Raw genomic sequence first — 19,961 nt, forward strand, 5'->3', positions numbered from 1 at the left:
GTCAGGTGTGGGGACGGAATCTGACGGACTATTATCACTTATGATGAAAAAAAGAACGTGATACACCACAGCTTCCTCTTTTGTGTCTTGTCTCAATTGAGCATTCCCAACTAATTTTATGCCCTTAACCACAATTTTGTCCAATTGACGGTCACATCTTTTATTTCCCAATTCAATCCCATTCAGCAATCTCGCCACACCTCTATTGTCAAATGTAACGTCCCTTAATTGTTGATCATACAGTTGTAACTTCCTTACTCCCATCCTATTCTTTTTAATATATCAAGGAATATTCTGCACATACTGTCTACGAACATAAGTTACCCTAACAAATGTACGGCCATGGTAACTATGCTTATATCCACTGACTGTCGATGTTCTTGATCTCCAACACGCAAGAGGAGTCTGATACTGGTTGCTTACTACTTCTTCCATTTTTTAAAAAATACTCCAACCCTTTTATCCTAACACTTCTATAAGATCTGTTACCTTTGTTAACTCTTCTGTTCAGGCACCTTAGCATTGATATTTTTGCCATATGTTCCTCGTACCCACAAACAAACTTCGCCTAAGCTGACAGTCACCTCTCTTCCCAAAGTCTTATTTGCCATGTCAAAAAATGATCTACACACATTTGAGTGAACTGCTTGTAATTCTCAGGATACTCTTCTAAGGAGTACAACATTGTATACCAAAACAATCAACAATAAAGAAAGATAAAAAATGAGGGACGAAACAAGGTACCCGAAACAAAGTCACCACAATAGCTATCCCACTACAAAAGCATATTCCTCTACACCATCGAATGTTTTCTGGTACAAAATAAATAGCAAAATTACCCCGTGAATAAATACAAAGATTTCCCATTCAAAATAATTCAAAAGCACAATCATTTTCCCGCATTTGCTTTTTGTCAGTCAATTTGTTGCTATCTTTACTTTACAACCACACAAACCATTATACATGTGACACGTGTAAACCACTACCCTGCAAGGAATCAAAAGTACTCACACCACTCACATTTGGGCCCAGGTATGACTTCCTTTACACTACAGTCATACACGTGTCCAACATTCATGAATGGACGACCTAGATTCAGCCGGGGGGCGCTGGTAATATTAATATAATGCCCTCTCAAGTCATACCAACTCACACCATTCACACCAAGTTTTTTATATAATTGAAAGGCTTGTACGATAGGTGTAAGTTCACTGTTCTCCCTGTACAAAATGCCTCGCCAAGCCTCTTTTTGTTTCTATGCAAAAAATGTTTTCCTCACATACACACAATGCCTTTGCCTAAAAGAACAACTCCTAGATCTCTTGCAACCATTTCTCCAACTAGCCTGTCTACCATACTACATACTGGTCGTAAATGAGCTTCACGAAGATGGAAACCCACACCTCCATGCAATGGTGCAATGCACAAAAAAGATCCAAACCTCCAACCAGAGATTTTTTAATCTCACGGGAACCGACGGAAGGATCTACCATCAAAATATAGAAAAACTCCATTTTCCAACAGCAAGTCGGCAATATATACAAAAAGGGGGCAATTTCATAAAATGAGAGAATTTTCATCCAAGGAGAAAAGTCCTTCGAAAAATAGAGACGAACTCTGGCGGGGAATTCTTGCAGAAGCAGAAATAGAAGAACAATTCTTTGCACTCTACAAAGAAAGATGTCCCATTGATTACATCACAAAATACCCCTAATTAAAAACATTTTCGAAGGACCATTAAAGACAAGAGAGGCCCCAATATACAAGCCTCTTTAGTTCATTTCCTTTTCTTAATAAAGAAGGCAAAAATTGGGCAAAAAATAATATTTTGTTTGTAAGTCAAAATTTTGTAAAATACGAGCTATGTCAAAATTGTTGTCTCTCCGTTTACAGTGAGGACAACTGGATTAGATTAGGGATACACAAAAATAATATTAACGATTTACATACTAATGAAGAACTCACCACCTCCTCAGATAACAGGAACCAGAACAGAATACCCACAATGCCCTTGATCATTTATTTTCCTAACAACGTATCTTTGTAGTCCATTCAAACATCTACTGGACAGAACTAATCCACAACCTCTAGGCCGTGTCGAACATACTCTTTGTTCTTGCCACCGACAAGCTTGAATCTCATTTTCTTCAGCATACGAAACCTATCAGACTAATCAGGATCAACAATTCAGGTCTTAGGATTACCCTCACCAACACTAATAAATATCTTGTAAGGTGTGGGGACAGCGGCCATCTGCCCAATCTGCCTTTATCTCGAAGGATCTTCGAGACTAGGAAAAACTGCCTAGGCCAGAAGTCTTGGACGACACAACTACTTCTCCGGCAAAATAAGTTTCAAGGTCTACGATCAAGACGCCGTCTACAACATCATATACGACATCGAATACTAGACAGTCCCAACTGAACTAATAAAAAATCTAGTTGGATGCCAGAGAGACTTCCACTTATTTGTTAAATTTCAACTATATCTCACCATTAGAGGCGAAATTCCTTGTATTATATTAACTAATGGGGACAGTAGATGGTTAGATGCGATGTCCCAAAGATGAGATAATGGTTTGATGTAAATACAACCACCGTTATGATTAATGAAGATTTTTGTTATGAATTCACTCAAACTATCATTTACTTATTACATTTCCCTTATCATCAAAAGTTGGTTGTGGGCCAACAAACCTAACTAAAAAGACATCTATCATGTGCTTAATTTGAATAGATCGCTCGAGCGACCAAAATTATGCTTAAGTAGTGATTAAAGGTTAGCAAGATCTCTATTTTCTAGAACAGACTGCTCGAGCCGTCAAATATGCGCTCGAGCAGTGGATGCATGCTTGCAGGATCTCAGTCTATTTTTGAAAATCAAAGCTGTTTGGGTCTATGGACCGCTTCAGTGGTCAAAAATTCACTCGAGCAAACTGTGCTGACAATTTTGCTACCTGAATTTCGAATAGGTATAACTCTCTCATTTGAACTTTGTTTTGGACTGTTGTTGCGTCTAAATGGAAGCCTCAAAAATAAGATTTCTAATGGTTCTAACCTCATATTAAGATTCAAAGTGTGGAGAGAGAAAATAATAAAAGAGTAAGGGTTACTCAAAAAATAAATATCCGAATTGAAATTTTTTGTCCAATCTTACTCAACCATCATTAAGACTTATCAATCAATTTTCTAATATGAATTAAGGAGATTCTCAATTAAAATAATTAAAGAGTCAAATATAAGGTTAAGTTTGGCATCCCCTAAAAAAGCCAAAAAGTTAAAAAGTCACTATCTTATTTAAGTCATATCATTTTATTTAAATCACATCATCTCTCTGCCAGATCAATTCAAACTCAACCCATATTTCATAAAAAGTCAAAAAGTGCACTTATTTAGAATATCTCAAAATTTAAAAGAGTCCGCATCACTACAACGACGATGGTAGTCGCTTGGAATTCCATTTAGGGAAACCTGCACGCTCATCTTTTAGTGCCTATTTGGGAAGTGGGTTTGGAGGTTTTTTTTGGCTAAAATAGGCACATAAAACAAAATAGGCTTTTTAGCCCAATAAGACAAAACATCACATCAAACTTATAATCATTACATTTTTTCTCTCACAAAAAAGTTAAAAAAGCCAAAAGCCCTTTCTAAACCAAGCTTTTTAGTTTCAAGCTAAAAAAAGCCAAACAGCCGAAAAACTAACCCACTTTCCAAACCAAGCCTTAGTACTTCCATTTTTATTTTATTTTTCCTGTTTTATACACCACTAATATTTGGAGCATATGTAACAAACATTACGAGGACACTCAATTTTATTTTATTATATTGTCTTTTAGCACACCTTCGAATCAAACATAACACGTAAGAGCATCTCCAATAGTGTGCCATTGGAGCTGCTATTGCAAAATTATGGCAGCAGTGGATAGAAAGGCAACTCTAATGGCAACTTTTAGCAGCTGCTATCTTTGGCAAATGCCAAAGTTGCCAAGTCAGCTTCAACCAACTGTTTCTTCTTTCCCTCCCTCCCCTTTTCATCATCCTTTCCAAACAGAGTTTCAATATTCATACTCTACAGTTTCATTATCCTTTCCAAATTTCCAAACAATATTCACCCAACAATTTCCAAAATTCACCCAACAATTTCCAAAATTCAAAAAAAATTTAATTTCACCAATTTGAAGCAATTTCCAAACAATTAATTTCCAAAATTCAACAATTTCCAAATTTCAAAATTTCCAAAATTCATCCAATAATTTCCAAACACAGAAAATTAGAAAATTAATTTCACCAATTAAAATCAATTTCATCAATTTCACCAATTTTGCAGAAAATTAAAAAAATAATAATTAGAAAATCAACACAGTGAGGAAAAAAAATACCTGATAGAAATGGGTTGATCTTCTTTGTTCTTTGGATGATCTTCTTTGTGTTCATCATTAGGGTTTCAATCTTCTTCATCCCCGATCCATTGTTGGAGTTAGACAGAGATTGACAGAGAGGAGTGAGAGAAACAAAGGGTTTCAATCTTCTTCATCGTCGATCGAAGAGAGAGAGAAGAGAGTGAGAGTGAGACTGAGACTGAGAGGGATCGACACTATTATGGCTCGAACAGAGAGAAAAGAGAGATGAATCTGAGAGTGAGAGAGAGACACAGAGACTGAGATGGACAGGGAAGAGGAAATGGTGAGAGAGAGAGAGAGAGAAGAGAGTAAGAGTGAGAGAGAGAAGAGAGTGAGAAGATTCAATCTTCTTCATCGCCGATCGAAGAAAGAGAGAGAAGAGAGATGAATTTGAGAGTGTGAGAGAGAGAGACGAAGACTGAGAAAATGTTGAATGATTCTACACAAATTTTGGATGAATCTAAGAGTGAGAGGAATGAGAGAGATAATGAAAGAGAGAGAACGAAAATGTTAAATGATTCTACACAAATCATCTCAACCATTCAAGACCCACATGTGGACAGTGGTGATGACAATTGATAGAGCCGTTGTTCTCTGTTTGGCTTTAAAAAAAAATTAGTTTATATTTGTATAATGAAATTTTAGTTTATAAAATTTAGGTTATATTTGTATAATGAAAATTTAGTTTATAATTGTATAAATTTTTCAATAAAGTATAATGAAAAAATAAATATATTTTTTGAAATGAAGGCAATAAAAAAATAAAATACATTAACTGACATTAAATGAAGATAATTTTTTTATAATAAAAAGACATTAAATATTTTTTTTTCCAAACTTTTTATTTTTTTTAAAATTTTTATATTTGTTTAGTCAGGAATAATATAAATATATAATTTTTTTTACAAACAATTAAAAAAATGTCACAAAAGATAATAAATAAATAAAAATAAAATCACAAAAAAACTTATATCCAAACAACATCTACAAACTTGGCGAGAAAGTTGGTTGAGATTTACCAAAATAGCGAATGACCGTTAGAGCACCATTGCTATAATTTGGCAAAATAGTACTATTCATTGCCAAATTATAGCAATAGCAATGGCAATATAGCAACAACCATTGGAGATGCTCTAAGAGTGTCTTCAACATTTATTTATTTATTTATTTCATTAAATTTGGATAAAAATTTTATTAATAACAAGCATTTCAACAGAAAATTTTAGGTTGCGTTTGGTAGAGTTTTCTAAACGTGATTTGAGAATATAGTTGTATTTTGAGTTTGTGAGTTTTAAAATTATGATTTTAGTGTGAAAAATTTGTTTGGTGAATGAGTTTTGAATTGAGTGGGGGATTTTTGATATGACATATGATATTTAATACAAAAACTTACAACTCATAACCAAACACACAACTTAAAATTCTATTCAAATCTCATAAAAAATTTTAAAAATTTTGAAAAATATTTTTTATCTTTATTTAAAAATAAACATGTGTTAATTGCAAAAAAAAAAAAAAAAAATTCACTGTTCCGGTCAACCGGCCGGATGACCGGTGGGACGTTCGGTTAGCCCAAATTTTTCTGCCTTTGACAGAGTTTTCAAAAGTGAGCGTAGAATTAATTTTGGAAAATCATAAACAAACGTCATATGCAAAACAAGCTCTGGAACTAACATAGGCTTAAATTTTTATCAAGGTATCGATTGACTGGAAGGACATCGAGGGATGTCCGGTCGATCACCGGCCAATGTAAATTTCCCAAATTTTAAAATAGACTTTTTACAATAAATTGTAAAGAAGTGGATATCTAGGATAACCAATTGGGCGTTCGGTATTCTTGTATACCGGCAAACTCAAATGCTATCTACAGTAATTTGATGAAAGATTGCAGACATTCTTAATCTGATGAAAAATTTTAAAAAAAATTAATTTGATACTGATTTGATATAATGTTGGAACATTAAAATTAATTTTTTTTCATGAAATTTAAATTTGATGGAAAAAGAGTAGGCCAATTTTTCTTGGTGTAAAAAAAAAAAATAAATAAAAAAAAATCCTATTTTTCTTGTGTTTCTATCTCCGTGGAGAAAAGAAAATGAAAATGGTTGGGTGAGTTGAGGGGATCATACACATCTCTCTGTTCTCTGTCTCTCTGATATCTCATTCCAAATCAAACCCACGACACGACGCAGCATTCTCTCTCTCTTCCCTCCACAAATTTAGCCATTTCTCTCCAACACAAATCTCTCTCTCTCTCTACAGTTTTGCAAAAAAATTTTAGGGTTGGATAGTTTTACTGGGTTTGCGAGGGACAAACCGGAAAGATATGTCTCCGGCGGCTCCGATCGAGCCGGCAGTGCCGAAATCTTCATCGGTGGAGTCTTCGCCGTGTCGTGAGGGATCTGCCTGCGAGAATCGTCGTTTCGCAGATCTCAGAGGGGTCCAGTGGCGTATAGATTTGGGAATTTTGCCTCCTTCCTCCTCCATCGATGATCTTCGCCGAGTCACCGCAGATTCACGTCGGAGGTATAAATGGATGTTTTCTTGATTATATATATTGGGAATTCTATAAACATATATATATATATATATATATATATATATATATGTATGTCTTTGTAATTTGGAGGCATAAATTGTTGTTTTCGTGAAATTACTCTACGTAATCGTTTGTGTTTTGTTAATGGGTTGAAATGATCACCTGGGTCAGCTTGAAAGTACTTGAAATTTGTTGTAAAAGTTTCCATGATGAGCTTGTTTTAGTTTATAGAATTTCCTTATCAATTTGATTCCGATTGCTGTTTAGTTATTTACATGTGAGTGCATTTATAGTGTGCAGTTTTTTATCATTACGGTGCGTGGGATGATCTAACTAAGGATATGTCTTGATTTTTTATAGAAAGATGTGCAAAAAAAATATAGAGGTGATGTGACCCAAAAAAAAATATGATAAAAAAGTGTGCAAATATAGGGGATGCCAAATAGTGCCTTAAAATTGTTCTTTATTTTATTGTCTGCAAAAATTAATTTAGATTGTTGAACTTCCCACGGTTGTTTGGTGATATTTCTTTGTTATTTTATTTATGGAAATTAAGGATTCAATGTCCTCCGGGTATAATCTTTTAGTGTATGTGTTTGTTTATATATGTTTTCGTGCTCCTCTTAGCCCAAAATCAGGGCAGGCTGTGAACTTTTTGGGGCCCTAAGCAAACTCCCAAGATGAGGCTCTCTCTATAATTTCGTTCACTGAAAACTAAAGTTTGTGGATGAAATAGTAAGTACTTGTAAGTTGTAAGTTTTTTCACTATTTGCTAGTACCCACACAAAGTTTGCTTGACTAAAATTACTAAAATTTGCTTACATAGTTTAGCAAAGTCTACTTTACTGTAAATATATATATATATATATATATGTATGTATATATAAAGCTATAATAGCAAAACAAATTTATCCAGATGTAGCAAAGTATCACTTCAACATTATATTTTTCGCATTTTTAGCAAAATTATTAATTAAGCTAGCAAAATCAAGAGTGTCATCTTTTTCTATGGGTAACATAGCTAATACATTCAATCTTTCTTGTGACATAGTTGATTGAAAATAATATTCGAACATGCTTATTCTTTGAAAAAGTTCTTTTTCCATAGACAACTCTAATGTCACTAGCATGGTCAACAATATTTTTAAACAATCCATGCATTTGAGAAACAACTATCCATTACTTTAAAATTATTCGATACTTTAATTGCTTATTTTTATTTTTATGTTTTCAATAAAACTTCTTTTAAGACTTTCAATTCTAAAAATAAATCTCTCCCAGAAATATTAGAAAGCCCATCATGGTTTTAGAAAATATTTAAGGTTGGCACAGTAAATCTTTTAACATTTATCATCGGTAGAATTTAAATTCTCCTGATCAAGGTTTTGAAAAGCGGTTGCGGTCGCCGTAACGGTAGCGGTGACGCGGTTGCGGGGTATAAAGGCCGTAGTGTAACGGTTGCGGTAACCGGAACCGTGAATTTTTTTATTTTGCATACAATTTGAAAAAAACTTACCGATACGCATATTTTTTTTCCATGATCATATTTATTGGGTTAAAAATAAATATTGATCAATTTTTGTAAATTTTTAAGTATGATTCAATATATTTCATATTTTTAAATCACTAAAAATTGAGTTTTTTACATTTTATTTTAATAATTAATGATTTTATATTATACAAAAAATCAATCACTAACTATTATATATAAGATAAACACCAGATCAAACAAAAATCCGAAATTTTCTTCATATTTTTTGGCAGCCGATAATTAATATTATTTTTTTTTTTGGACCCTTTGGCTTTGGTTTGGTCTCTCCATTTGATTGAGCCCTAATAAGTGTATTTTTAATTTTGGCCTAGTATAAGAGTTGAAATTCTTTGGGGCCCTATTTTTAGCCATACTTTGGGGGCCTAAAGCAGATTTTTGCTAGCCTATGTCCAAGGTCAGCTTTGGACTCATAATTATGGTTTCTGTATAATGTTGTTGGTTTCTTGCCCTTTCATATTTTTTCTTGTTCAAGACCTGAATCTAAAGGTCTTTCTAATTAATTTAACATGTGAACATTTTTATTCTATGGTCTATGGATAGATGGATATTTCTTCAGCATTTTTAGGCATTTTTTACTAGAGTTTGTAGTATGTGTGCAGCTTATTATATTTGGAACGATTTCTCAAACTCCAAAAGAATTTTCAACTTATTTGTAATGCAAAAACTGTCTGGAAAATTTGGCTTTCTGAACTTTGATTGTCTACAAGGGGTCATACTCGTATCGGATATCGATACTTCGTGGATACTCACATATATGTATCCAATACTTCCTAAGTGTATTCACAATTGGAAATAATTATTATTATTATTTTTTATTTTATTTTTTTCCAATTATGAGCAAGTATCTAATACTTTCTAGATATGAAACCTACATTGAAATTAATTTGTGGCATTTATTGTGTATTATTATTGTGTAATTGTTAGAATAAATGCAAGAATAGTTTTCATACTTCTTAGAGAAGAAAATTTTGGAAATAGTGAGATTAAAGCATGTCAAAGTTGGTCAAAGTTTGTGATTAATCCATTTCTTTATTTATTTATTTATGTAAATACATTATATGGGAATTGACAGTATTTGATAAAAAATCAAGGACAAATAGTTTGTTACATATATGTTAAGATAAAATTACTTTATTATTTATATACATGCATACACGATGTATATATCCTCATATATGTCGTTGCATCCATAACGTATCAATGTCCTACATCTTTAGAATTTCCTATATCAATGCATCCGTTGATTCCTGTATTCCCAATATGCTTCATAGATGGATGATATCTTAAAGATGATTTTGTAATTTAGCTTTGATTTTAATGACTTGTGTTCTTGATTGCAAACCTGAAATTTGGAAATTTGGTGGAAAGTAGCCCTTCAGGGGAGCCTCTACTGCCAGGCTGTCATGGTGATTTACTAGTGAATTTTAGTTTTGTGTGAAGGATTACAATAACTACTAGTTTTTCAGTTTCATGTAGCTTATCTAATACTTTCACACTAATTGGTGTTCCTTTCTAGATATGCTGGTTTGAGGCACCGCCTCCTAGTTGATCCACATATTCCCAAGGATGGAAACACGTATCCTGATCCTGTTATGGACAATCCACTGTCGCAAAACCCAGGTAGGATATCTATACCTTTTGAGATATCCATGACCTTTGTACCTATTTAGCTTCTGGCCTCAATAAAGCTAGAAGGGAGGCACACACGATGTGTGCCAAATTATTTGTAAAGAAATTAAAATAGTTGTAATTATTTTATAATTAGATGTTACTTATCCAAAAAAAATAAAAATAAAATTATAATTAGATGTTACTATGTGATGGTAATTCAGAAAAATGAACGAGTTATAGAGTCCTTCTATGAGTAAATTAAAAAGTGCTTGAATTTTCATTTTTAATCAACACTTTTGTTTTTGGTACAAAAAATTAATCACCTATGAAGCACATTTATGGGTATGGGTGTTGGAACCGGTACGATATGGATATGTCGATATAGTAAAAATTTTTTTAAAAAAATAAAAATAAATAGAGTGCAGGTATGGGTATGGCTGGGTATAGTAGCAAAAAATATTAATTTTTTAATTTGGAATAATGCAAAAATTAGTTAAATGGTGTAGTTGGTTAAGATCCAATGTACAATTCACATTTAATATCAAAAGTAATGTATAAACCAAAATAAATGTCATTATGTTATATAACTTACAATGAAACGCTTAATTTTAAAATCATGCAAAGCATAAAAAAAGGTCCAATGAAACTATTATGGCTGAGATACGGCTTGGGTAAATGCTAGGTATCTTTAGGGTACAACAAAAAAGAAGAAAAAAGGATTTGGGTATGTGTTTCGTGTATCAGGTACATATGCGGAAGTACCATGCAAAGTATTAATACTAAGTAAGTATCTGGTACGTGTATGACATATTTGTCGAAATGCCCATGCTTCATAGATCAATACTAAAACAATTTAAAGGATTAAAATTAATAGTTATAGGGCAGTTTTTATATTATATATTATTCAAATTTATTTGAAAATTGAAAATCATTCATACTCATACTCATTCGTTATAGATACACATGCATACACATAGTTTAGAGATATGGCAAATTTCATTTTACCCCTTTGTGGTTTGGCCCATGTGTGGTTTAACCCCTATCATTTGGAAATAATCACATAACCCTCATATAGTTTATGGACTAAAGTGCCCTGTCAGGCCTGTGAACAAATTAAGCAAAAAGACTAAATTACCCTTGTACATAAAAGAACCTCACTATGCAAACTACGGACATTTTGTCATATAGGCAAAAATTTACTTTAAGCCTTTATGCTTTATACTCCACGTGTGATTTCACCCCCGACATTTAAATATGAGCACATAGCCCCTTTTATGTACTAGCATGTGTTTCACACTTACTGTTAACTTGGACGGAATACCTAACTGTCCACTTTAGTCCAGAAACCACATGGGAGTTATGTTGTTAGCTCTAAATGATAGGGTGGTAAACCACACGAGTCAAATCACAAGGGCGTAAAGTAAAATTTGCCCATTTAGATATTCAATCAGTCCTTATGCCATGATATCTAGAATCAAAAGTACCCATATAATCCAAATCTACAACCATTGATCAACAAAAGAAAAACCACCTAAGACATTAAAAACCAAATTTTGAAAAAAAAAAAAAAAAAAAAGGAAAGAAAGAAAGAAAGAAAGAAAGAAGAAAGTGCAAGCAATTTATCAATGAACAATCATCCAAAAGTTAAAAAATTATAAAGGCAAGTTTACAAACCTAGGAATCAATGGAAAAACCTTTGTGATTTTTTTTTTTCCCAACATGAACACAAACACAAAGGGCTAGGCTTATGAAGGCTAATTGTTAGGAGGGGGAGTTTTCTAAGAAGTTTAAGAGGCTATGAAAAGCATTAGTAATTGTGGGAAGTTATTTCCAATGTGGGTAGTTATCTAAGAAGCACAGACACTTTTAAGAAGGTGGCGTATCCGTGTCGTGTCTGTGTCGGATACCGACACTCTTTGGACACTTCCTGACATGTGTCCAACACTTGTCGAAACGTGTCTTACTTTTTAATTTTTTTTAAAGACACAAACACTCGAAGGACATATGTGTCTATCACTTAAATATATGTGTCTATCAATTAGACAGGTCAAACTAATTATAAGATTGAACAAAACAATTTAAGATACAACAATAAAAGAAAAATCATATAAATTTATAGGAATTACTATCATATTGTATTTTTTATTATCTTTGAATGATACATTTAAATATATATGATATATAATAAATATATAAAATTTTATATTTCATGCATATCCTTCACGTGTTGTGTTTTGTATTTTTTGAAAATTGGCTTGTCATTGTGTTCATGTCATATTCGTATCATGTCGCATGTCTATGTCTATGCTTCTTAGGTAGTTATCTATAATTATGGGTTTACATATTTACCCTTGAATAAATATGCAAAGATTGTTTAAGTAATGTATGATAAATTAATCTTCTTAGGCTAATATAGGAAACCTAAAAATCCACAGAACTTCAATTTTGAGGGTAACACCAAACTGGTGTTCTCCCTTTTTATATTAGTATATAGATACTTTCAAGATAGATTTCATTCTCGATGCAACTGTTGCTATTCCCGTGGTTACTGATCAAGACTTTTTTTTATATATATATTTATCAACAATGTTAGTTGCATCTCATATCCTAATGGCCCATGCTCTCTCCCTGCCCAAGCAAAGAAAACAAAAGAAAAGGTCCACTGTGCAGGAAAGAGAAAGCAAGAACAATCAAAAGCACTATAATACATTGCTTGTAACAGTACTCATAATTAGATTTATGATTGAGCTTGTCCAGATAGCATGTGGGGTCGCTTCTTTCGGAATGCTGAATTGGAGAGAATGGTTGACCAAGATTTGTCTCGTTTATATCCTGAACACGGAAGCTACTTCCAGACACCGGGATGCCAAAGCATGTTGAGAAGAATTTTGTTGTTATGGTGTCTTAGACATCCAGAGTATGGCTACAGACAAGGTGGGTTATTAGTGTTGACTGGCTTCAATCATGACTTTCCCATTGCTTTTTGTTTCATATTTTTTGGGTAATTACATACGTTGAACAATGATGATGCATATGAAATTTGTAAATGCATAATAGAATATGTTTCCTTGCCTTCTTCTGGTCAGATGGAAAGAAATAAAGTTTCCTTTCATCTTTCAGATACGTTTTTAGTTTTTGGAAAACTCTATTCATACATAAAACATTACAAAAATGATGTGGCAGTGTCATTTTCATAAGTCATCTTCATGGGTGATTTGTTTTAAAGTGATAGGTCCTTATTGAGCCACATCATTTTGTAAGAAGATTTTGTATGAATTTTCTGTTTGTATGTCATCACTTCCTTTTTTTTTTTTTTTTTTTCATGAAATTCACATCTCACCTTGAAAAGTGGGACTTTCAGTTTTGTTCATGGTGAACAATGGTAATGCATATGAAATTTGTAAATACAGAATGGAATATGTTTCCTTTCCTGTTTCTTCTGGTCAGAAGGAAAGAAATAATTCTTTCTGTGGCAACTGAAATAATACGTATTGCACTTGACTCCAAACTATTATGATGTTCATGATGCATCATTCATCGATTAGGGTGGAAAAGGCTAATCCTAGTGAAAATAGTCGAGTAGGACTTGGTCCATACAACCTCCCAAAATGGTGTAGAATGGAGACACCAACAAATGAGGATACCTCCCTGGTTGGAGGGAAGAAATTTTATCACTTGCCTTTGCAATTTTAAGGTGTGGAAAACAGTTTCTGGTTGCTTGTAACTTTGTAAAAACTCCATATAATTTTGTGACAAGGATATTTGCCGAAAAATGAAATGTGAACGCCACTTATGGCTCCCTTGTTGTAAATTTATGTGCATTCCGTCTATTGTCATTTCCTCAGAGGACTGCTTCTGTGTGCCAAAATTATTTCCAAGGGGTAGACCCTACGCGGATGATGCAGTAATATTAGATTGTGGAACGATGTTAATAAAGGTGTCTTGATCCTCCATCATACTAAAAACAGAAGAAACAATTTATGATTCCACTGAACTTGTGAGGTTGGAAACTCTTTCCGGAAATGGTCTAACTGAAAGGAACAATGTAAGCTCAGTCTTCTGGACTTATGGTTAGCTTGTCTGATGTAGGCCAGAGAGATACAAGCTTTCTGGTGCTTGCCAGCATGAGTCCATATTAAACAATACTACTTGAGATTTAAAGTTAATTATTTTTTACCTATAACATAGTCTGTAGTAGTTATTCATCCTAGATGTGATTTTTTTTATTCAGTGAATTATCAAAACCACTTGTAAAAAGACACAGAAAAGGATCCTCTGGGGACTCATATATGTACATGTGTCCCACTTATGTATTCTATGAGAGTTCTTTTCGTAACATTATTCCTTATGCCTTTCCTTCTGGTTTTGTGAACAGGAATGCATGAACTCTTGGCTCCTCTGTTATATGTTCTGCATACTGATGTGGAGCATCTTTCTGACGTGCGTAATCTTTATGAAGACCACTTCATTGATAAATTTGATGGCTCCACATTTTATGAAAGTGATTTAGCACATAATTTTGATTTGAAGAAGTTTTCTAAATCTACAGAAGATGAGATTGAATCAAAAAAATGTGGACTGAAGGTTAGCAGTCTCGATGAACTTGATCCCAAGACACAAGACATTGTATTGCTAAGTGATGCTTATGGGGCAGAAGGTGAATTGGGTATTGTTTTGTCTGAGAAATTTTTGGAGCATGATGCTCATTGCATGTTTGATGCTTTGATGAGTGGAGCCGGTGGTGCAGTTGCTATGGCAGAATTTTTCTCACCTTCTCCTTTAGGTGGCTCACATACTGGGTTGACTTCTGTTATTGAAGCTTCTTCTGCATTGTACCATTTGCTATCTATTGTTGATGTGTCTCTCCACAGTCACCTTGTTGAGCTTGGGGTAGAACCTCAGTACTTTGCCCTCCGCTGGCTACGGGTTTTATTTGGGCGTGAATTTTCACTTGAAGACCTCTTAATAATCTGGGATGAAATATTTGCATCTGATAATAGTAAATTAAAGTTAAATAAATGTGTTGATGACGCCGGCTCCAGCTTCAGGGTCCTCAGTTCACCTAGGGGAGCATTCATCTCAGCTTTTGCAGTTTCAATGATACTGTATACGAGGTCTTCCCTGCTTGCTACTGAGAATGCTACTTCCTGTCTTCAGAGATTGCTGAACCTTCCAGCCAACATAAATCTGGAGAAACTAATAGTGAAGGCAAAATCGTTGCACGCTCTAGCACCGGATGCTAATAACTCAGTCCCATTGCCGGTATCTACTGGGGGCCTTGGCCGAAGTAAATCGGTGGTTGTGAGAGGTCATAGCCTTTCGACAGGTTCTATTTCTCCAAGAACTCCCCTCAGTTTGGTACCTGAGAGCTATTGGGAAGACAAGTGGAGAGATCTGCACAAGGCAGAAGAACTTAAGCAAAGTGGTTCAGAGAAACAAGTTCCTAAGCGCAAAAAGGGTTGGACAGAGAAAATGAGATTGAGTCTTTCTAGAACTGAATCTGCCCAATCCCCACCAAAGGTTGACAGCAGCAAAATGGACCCCAAGTTATCTGTGAGGAGAAATTTGTTGGATGATTTGTCCCAACAGCTTGGGTTGGATGAAGATTCAGAAAAAATAAGGTATAATGAAGACTCGGACCAGAAAGATCCTCCCTCTGTAGAGGTTGAGGTGCATGGGAAAGATAGTAATGGTAAGAACTTCGCTTGCTCAGCTGAGGATAGATATTTGAATGGAAACGCTGGCAGCAAAGAGAACTCTTATATTTTCTCAAATTCACCAAGTCGTAATGTCCATGAAATTCAATCAGAACAAAGTAGTGTTACATCCAATCTATCTGTTGATGAAAATGATGATGAACGAAACAATGCTGAGTTACATACGACCCTTGCGGAGGACCCGCCTCCTCCAGTTTCAAATTCTCCGGAGGGTGTCTCTTCTAAATCTGTATTGAATGAAGACTCTAAAGGAAAAACAATGACTGCTAGACTGGATTCTCCAGAGGATGTCTCTTTGAAATGTGGACAGAATAATGATACTATGGGAAAACCAGTGGCAGCTATGAAGGAGAGGAAGCCTATGTCTGGAAAATTCCATTGGTTGTGGAAGAAGGGACGGAATAGTGGAGAGGGGACATCTGAAAGAGGTGTCTCTGAAGCTAAAAAAGCTTCCAATGGTGGAAGTGATCAGAATAATACAGTAGTAGCCTCTTCTAGGGTGAATTCTTTTAATAACTCATCTGAGAGTAGCAAAGGTGATTCTGTTGACCAGAATTTGATGATTACAATGAGGAATCTTGGTCAGTCCATGCTTGAGAATATTCAGGTAATAATCTTACTATTTTTATTGCTTAGGTGGTCACTGTGGATTTTATATATGAATAATAGAAAGTAAAAGTGGATTAATGGCTTGTGAAAGTATTTATTTGAAACTGATAAGATTGATGCTCATTTTGGGAATTCATCCTGCAACTTAAACTCTATACTTTCTAGCCAAAACTCAAGTGAGAAATTTGTTGATATAATAGGACATTTTAGATGTGGAATCAGTGTTTCCTAGTAAGTTTGCTACAAGATTGTATGAGGAAGCATTTGGTAGGTTATTGACTATTGATAATCTGATTCGCGGGCATCATATTTTGGTTAATTGGTGCTGCATGTGTTTGTGTGGATGCGGAGACAGTGGATCATTTGCTTATTTACTACCCGATTGCTTCTCGCTTGTGGGTGCTTGTTTTTTTCTCTGTTTGGCGTGGTGTGGGTGCAACCCAAGCAAGTTCTGGATGTGCTTGGTTGTTGGGGGGAGTGGTCGAGTTGGGAAGTGCCGGCGGAGAGCCTGGACGAGCTCCTTTGTGTTTGATGTGACTGTTTTGGTTGGAGCGGAATCGTTGGGTTTTCCAAGGGCGGGCTCAATCGATTGTTCAGCTTCAGTCTCTTTTTTGTGGTGTTTCGTACAGTTGGGTGTCGGGTCGAGTATATCCTAATTTATTTGCTGTTTTAGACTGTGGATGATTTAGTTGGTTAGGTCCCTCTTTGAGGGTCTGGTTTTTGTATTCTTTCGGCATCTCCTTGATGCTTTGATAATAAATATTCATTTATCGCAAAAAAAAAAAAAAAAAAAAAAGATTGTATGAGGAAGCATGGTTTGAACTTTTTCCATATAATTTGACACGATCTTACCTGTCTTGTTACCTATGGTACTAGTTTCAATTCGTACTACATGCTGAAGTTCTCTCAAAATTTTATGTTTTGTCAGATATTTTATGTAGCAAACAAGTCTACACATCCCCTGAATTGCTCATCCTCGTGTGAAACGAGTTTCCTGAGAACCACAAATTAGAAGCTGTTTATTTTATTTTATTTTATACCATAGGTTTTATTTTTTGATTAGTAAAATATCGTAGGTTTATTGCTCATCTTTCGTTGCTACTCACCTTATCTGGCTTTTGTTTTTGAGACTAGTGCAGTAAGCTTGATCTAATTATTTGCATTGCAGGTAATCGAGTCAGTTCTCCAGCAAGAGCAGTGTGATGAAATGGGGTCATTGGAGAACTACTCTAAAAATGTTATAGTGGGCAAAGGACAAATTACAGCCATGGGAGCTCTCAAGGAGCTTCGGAAAATTAGCAACCTTTTATCTGAGATGTGAGGTTTGAAGTTATTTATAGTAAGTAACCTGTATATACATTTTTGCAATTACTGTTCATCTTTCAAGTGCCAAATAAGTTGGTTTCTTTTTTGGTTTATATATTTTAATTTTCTTTTAATATCTTCCTGTAAATTCAAAATTTGTTTGTCAGAGATTGGAGTGTATATATATGATTTCTTGTAAGAATATTAGGTGCAAGAATTGTTGTTTATTTATGGAAATTTAAAGCAGCTATGTAATGCAAGTGTAAAGCTATCTTAGGACGAAGAAAATGCAGTTTATGTAATAAAGAAAAAACAAGCAACGAATAGGTAACCAGCTTTAAATTTAAAGACTGATGAAAGGAAGGGAAGAGGTACTCTACTTGTATCAGCCTAAACTGTTAAGCGAATAAAATTTATTCTTGGGTCATTTTGTACCTCTCTATTTTATATCTAGTCTCATTTTGTCTCTTTACCTTTTAATTATTCTAGCTAATCTCTAAACTTCAAGTTTAGTTACAATTGTCTCAGGACATTTAGAAAATTAATGGAGGGACTAAAGTGGAGGGATTAAAATAAGATTTTAATAAAAGTACGAGAAATTTGAGGACTACAGAACCAGCTAGGCGTAGCCTAAATGGTCACCATGTCTTTTTTAGTGCTTTGTTTCAAGGAGGTCATGGGTTCAATTCTCTTTAGGAGAATTAAACTATGAGTGTGCAAGCACACTTTGGTGTTTTGCCAAGGGTGGGGAGATTTTCTCTCATAGGTGTTAATCTAACAACTAACATTTCAAAAAAAAAAATTAAGGACTACAGTAGAATTTTTGATAATAGTGTAAGAGTGTTGAGTTTAATTAATACTATCATGTGGTTGTTCTTGTTAATTTTTAAAATAACATAATACAAATGGACTAAATTATAACTTGATTTGAAAGGGGTTTACTTTACACAATTAAAAACCCGAAAACAAAATGAAATTGGGTATAAAATCCGAGGGTGCAAATTAAAATTATTATTTATTCTTGTCAAAATACAAAATAAAAAAGCATGATTATTCAATTTGTTTTTAAATTCAAAGATTAGTGACTAATAAATGTGGCAGAAGTGTTTGGATATGTAAGGTGCATATCATATATATTTGTGTAAGTTTTTACAAATATACGTAAGTTACTTTATAAAATTGCATAAATTCTCATAAATATACGTAAGTTGTGATTTTTTAAATTTTTTATGAATTAACTTATGTATATTTGTGAAAACTTATATAATTTTGTAAAATAATTTATGTATATTTATAAAAAAATTACACAAATATATGTGGTATGTATTTACACACTTAAGAATTGCCCTAAATGTGGAGGCGTTTAAATCTTCAAGCAACTGATGCTTTGGGAGGAGGAAGGAAACATATGACTTTAGTTGTCCAAACCAAAACAGCCCACCAAGGCTTTTGCAAAATCCTCAACACAACTTTCTTTCCATTTCACATATACACAAATCGTTTACAAAAATAATGTTCCTACAACTTGCTTCTTCATCTACATACATATAAGATGTGAGTTATTATTAAATTTTTTAGCAAACCTCACTTTATCCCTCTATGGTTTGGGGCACGTGCGGTTTACCCTCTGGATATTTAGAAATCACTACATAACTTCTCTGTGATTACTGGATTGAAGTGCACAGTTAGCATTTCCATCTAGTCTAAGAGCCCATGCATTACACGCGCATAATGTGTAAATGAGCATGAAAATATGGTTTTCCCTCTAAAGTAAATGACTAAAATACACCTATAGTTAGAAATAAAAGCTTATACATGACTTTTTTACACCCTTCTTCCTCTCTATGTCAAGTTGCAGCTAACTCTGCTCAACAAAAATGTCGTCTTCAAGCAATATGGGTGGTAGGGAAGCACAAATCTTGAGGTTCATCAACAAGAAATGTCATTGTGGGAAAAAAAAAAGAAAAGAAGAAGAGCAGCCATTAGAGTGGTAGAGTCCAAGAAACCTTCGAAAAGTATGTTGTGCCATGTGTGTGAAAATGGGGGTTTTGCGGGTTGTGATTTCTGAGCTTGGAAACCTAGTTGAATTTGCTCCCACTTATGGAGTAGATGAGATTGATAAGAAGTACCGAGTTCAAGAAGGTGAAGCCTACATGCACTTTAATGGAAGACTCATGAATCGAGAAATGAAGATGGAGGCATTGAACATGATGATGAAAGCATCAATGG

The 19,961-nt window shown here is 34.2% G+C and overlaps 1 protein-coding gene across 3 annotated transcripts; it reads left to right on the forward strand.

The window, feature by feature from the left end:
• The first annotated feature begins 6,421 nt into the window (after positions 1-6,421).
• LOC114314270 (uncharacterized) lies at positions 6,422-17,992 on the forward strand. 3 transcript variants are annotated; one of them, XM_028260740.2, is made up of 5 exons: positions 6,422-6,925; positions 10,007-10,110; positions 12,859-13,035; positions 14,477-16,425; positions 17,596-17,992. In XM_028260740.2, the coding sequence occupies exons 1-5, from the start codon at positions 6,726-6,728 to the stop codon at positions 17,746-17,748; spliced, it is 2,583 nt and encodes an 860-aa protein (XP_028116541.2). In that variant the 5' UTR covers positions 6,422-6,725; the 3' UTR covers positions 17,749-17,992. The 3 variants fall into 3 exon arrangements, with proteins under 3 accessions (XP_028116541.2, XP_028116542.2, XP_082776818.1); XM_082920692.1 differs by having other exon boundaries at positions 6,503-6,925; positions 12,695-13,035; XM_028260741.2 differs by lacking the exon at positions 10,007-10,110 and having other exon boundaries at positions 6,467-6,925.
• Positions 17,993-19,961: the final 1,969 nt, after the last annotated feature.

Source organism: Camellia sinensis, chromosome 3 (genome assembly GCF_055761805.1).
Source record: "Camellia sinensis isolate YWXY chromosome 3, ASM5576180v1, whole genome shotgun sequence".
Classification (NCBI taxonomy): domain Eukaryota; kingdom Viridiplantae; phylum Streptophyta; class Magnoliopsida; order Ericales; family Theaceae; genus Camellia; species Camellia sinensis.

Bases quoted from the DNA above. Each gene is read 5' to 3' on its own strand.
- LOC114314270 (XM_028260740.2), top strand. From the start codon at position 6,726: ATGTCTCCGGCGGCTCCGATCGAGCCGGCAGTGCCGAAATCTTCATCG. The intron at 10,111-12,858 runs GTAGGATATCTA...GAGCTTGTCCAG, and splicing joins TCCACTGTCGCAAAACCCAG to ATAGCATGTGGGGTCGCTTC. The intron at 16,426-17,595 runs GTAATAATCTTA...TTTGCATTGCAG, and splicing joins CCATGCTTGAGAATATTCAG to GTAATCGAGTCAGTTCTCCA.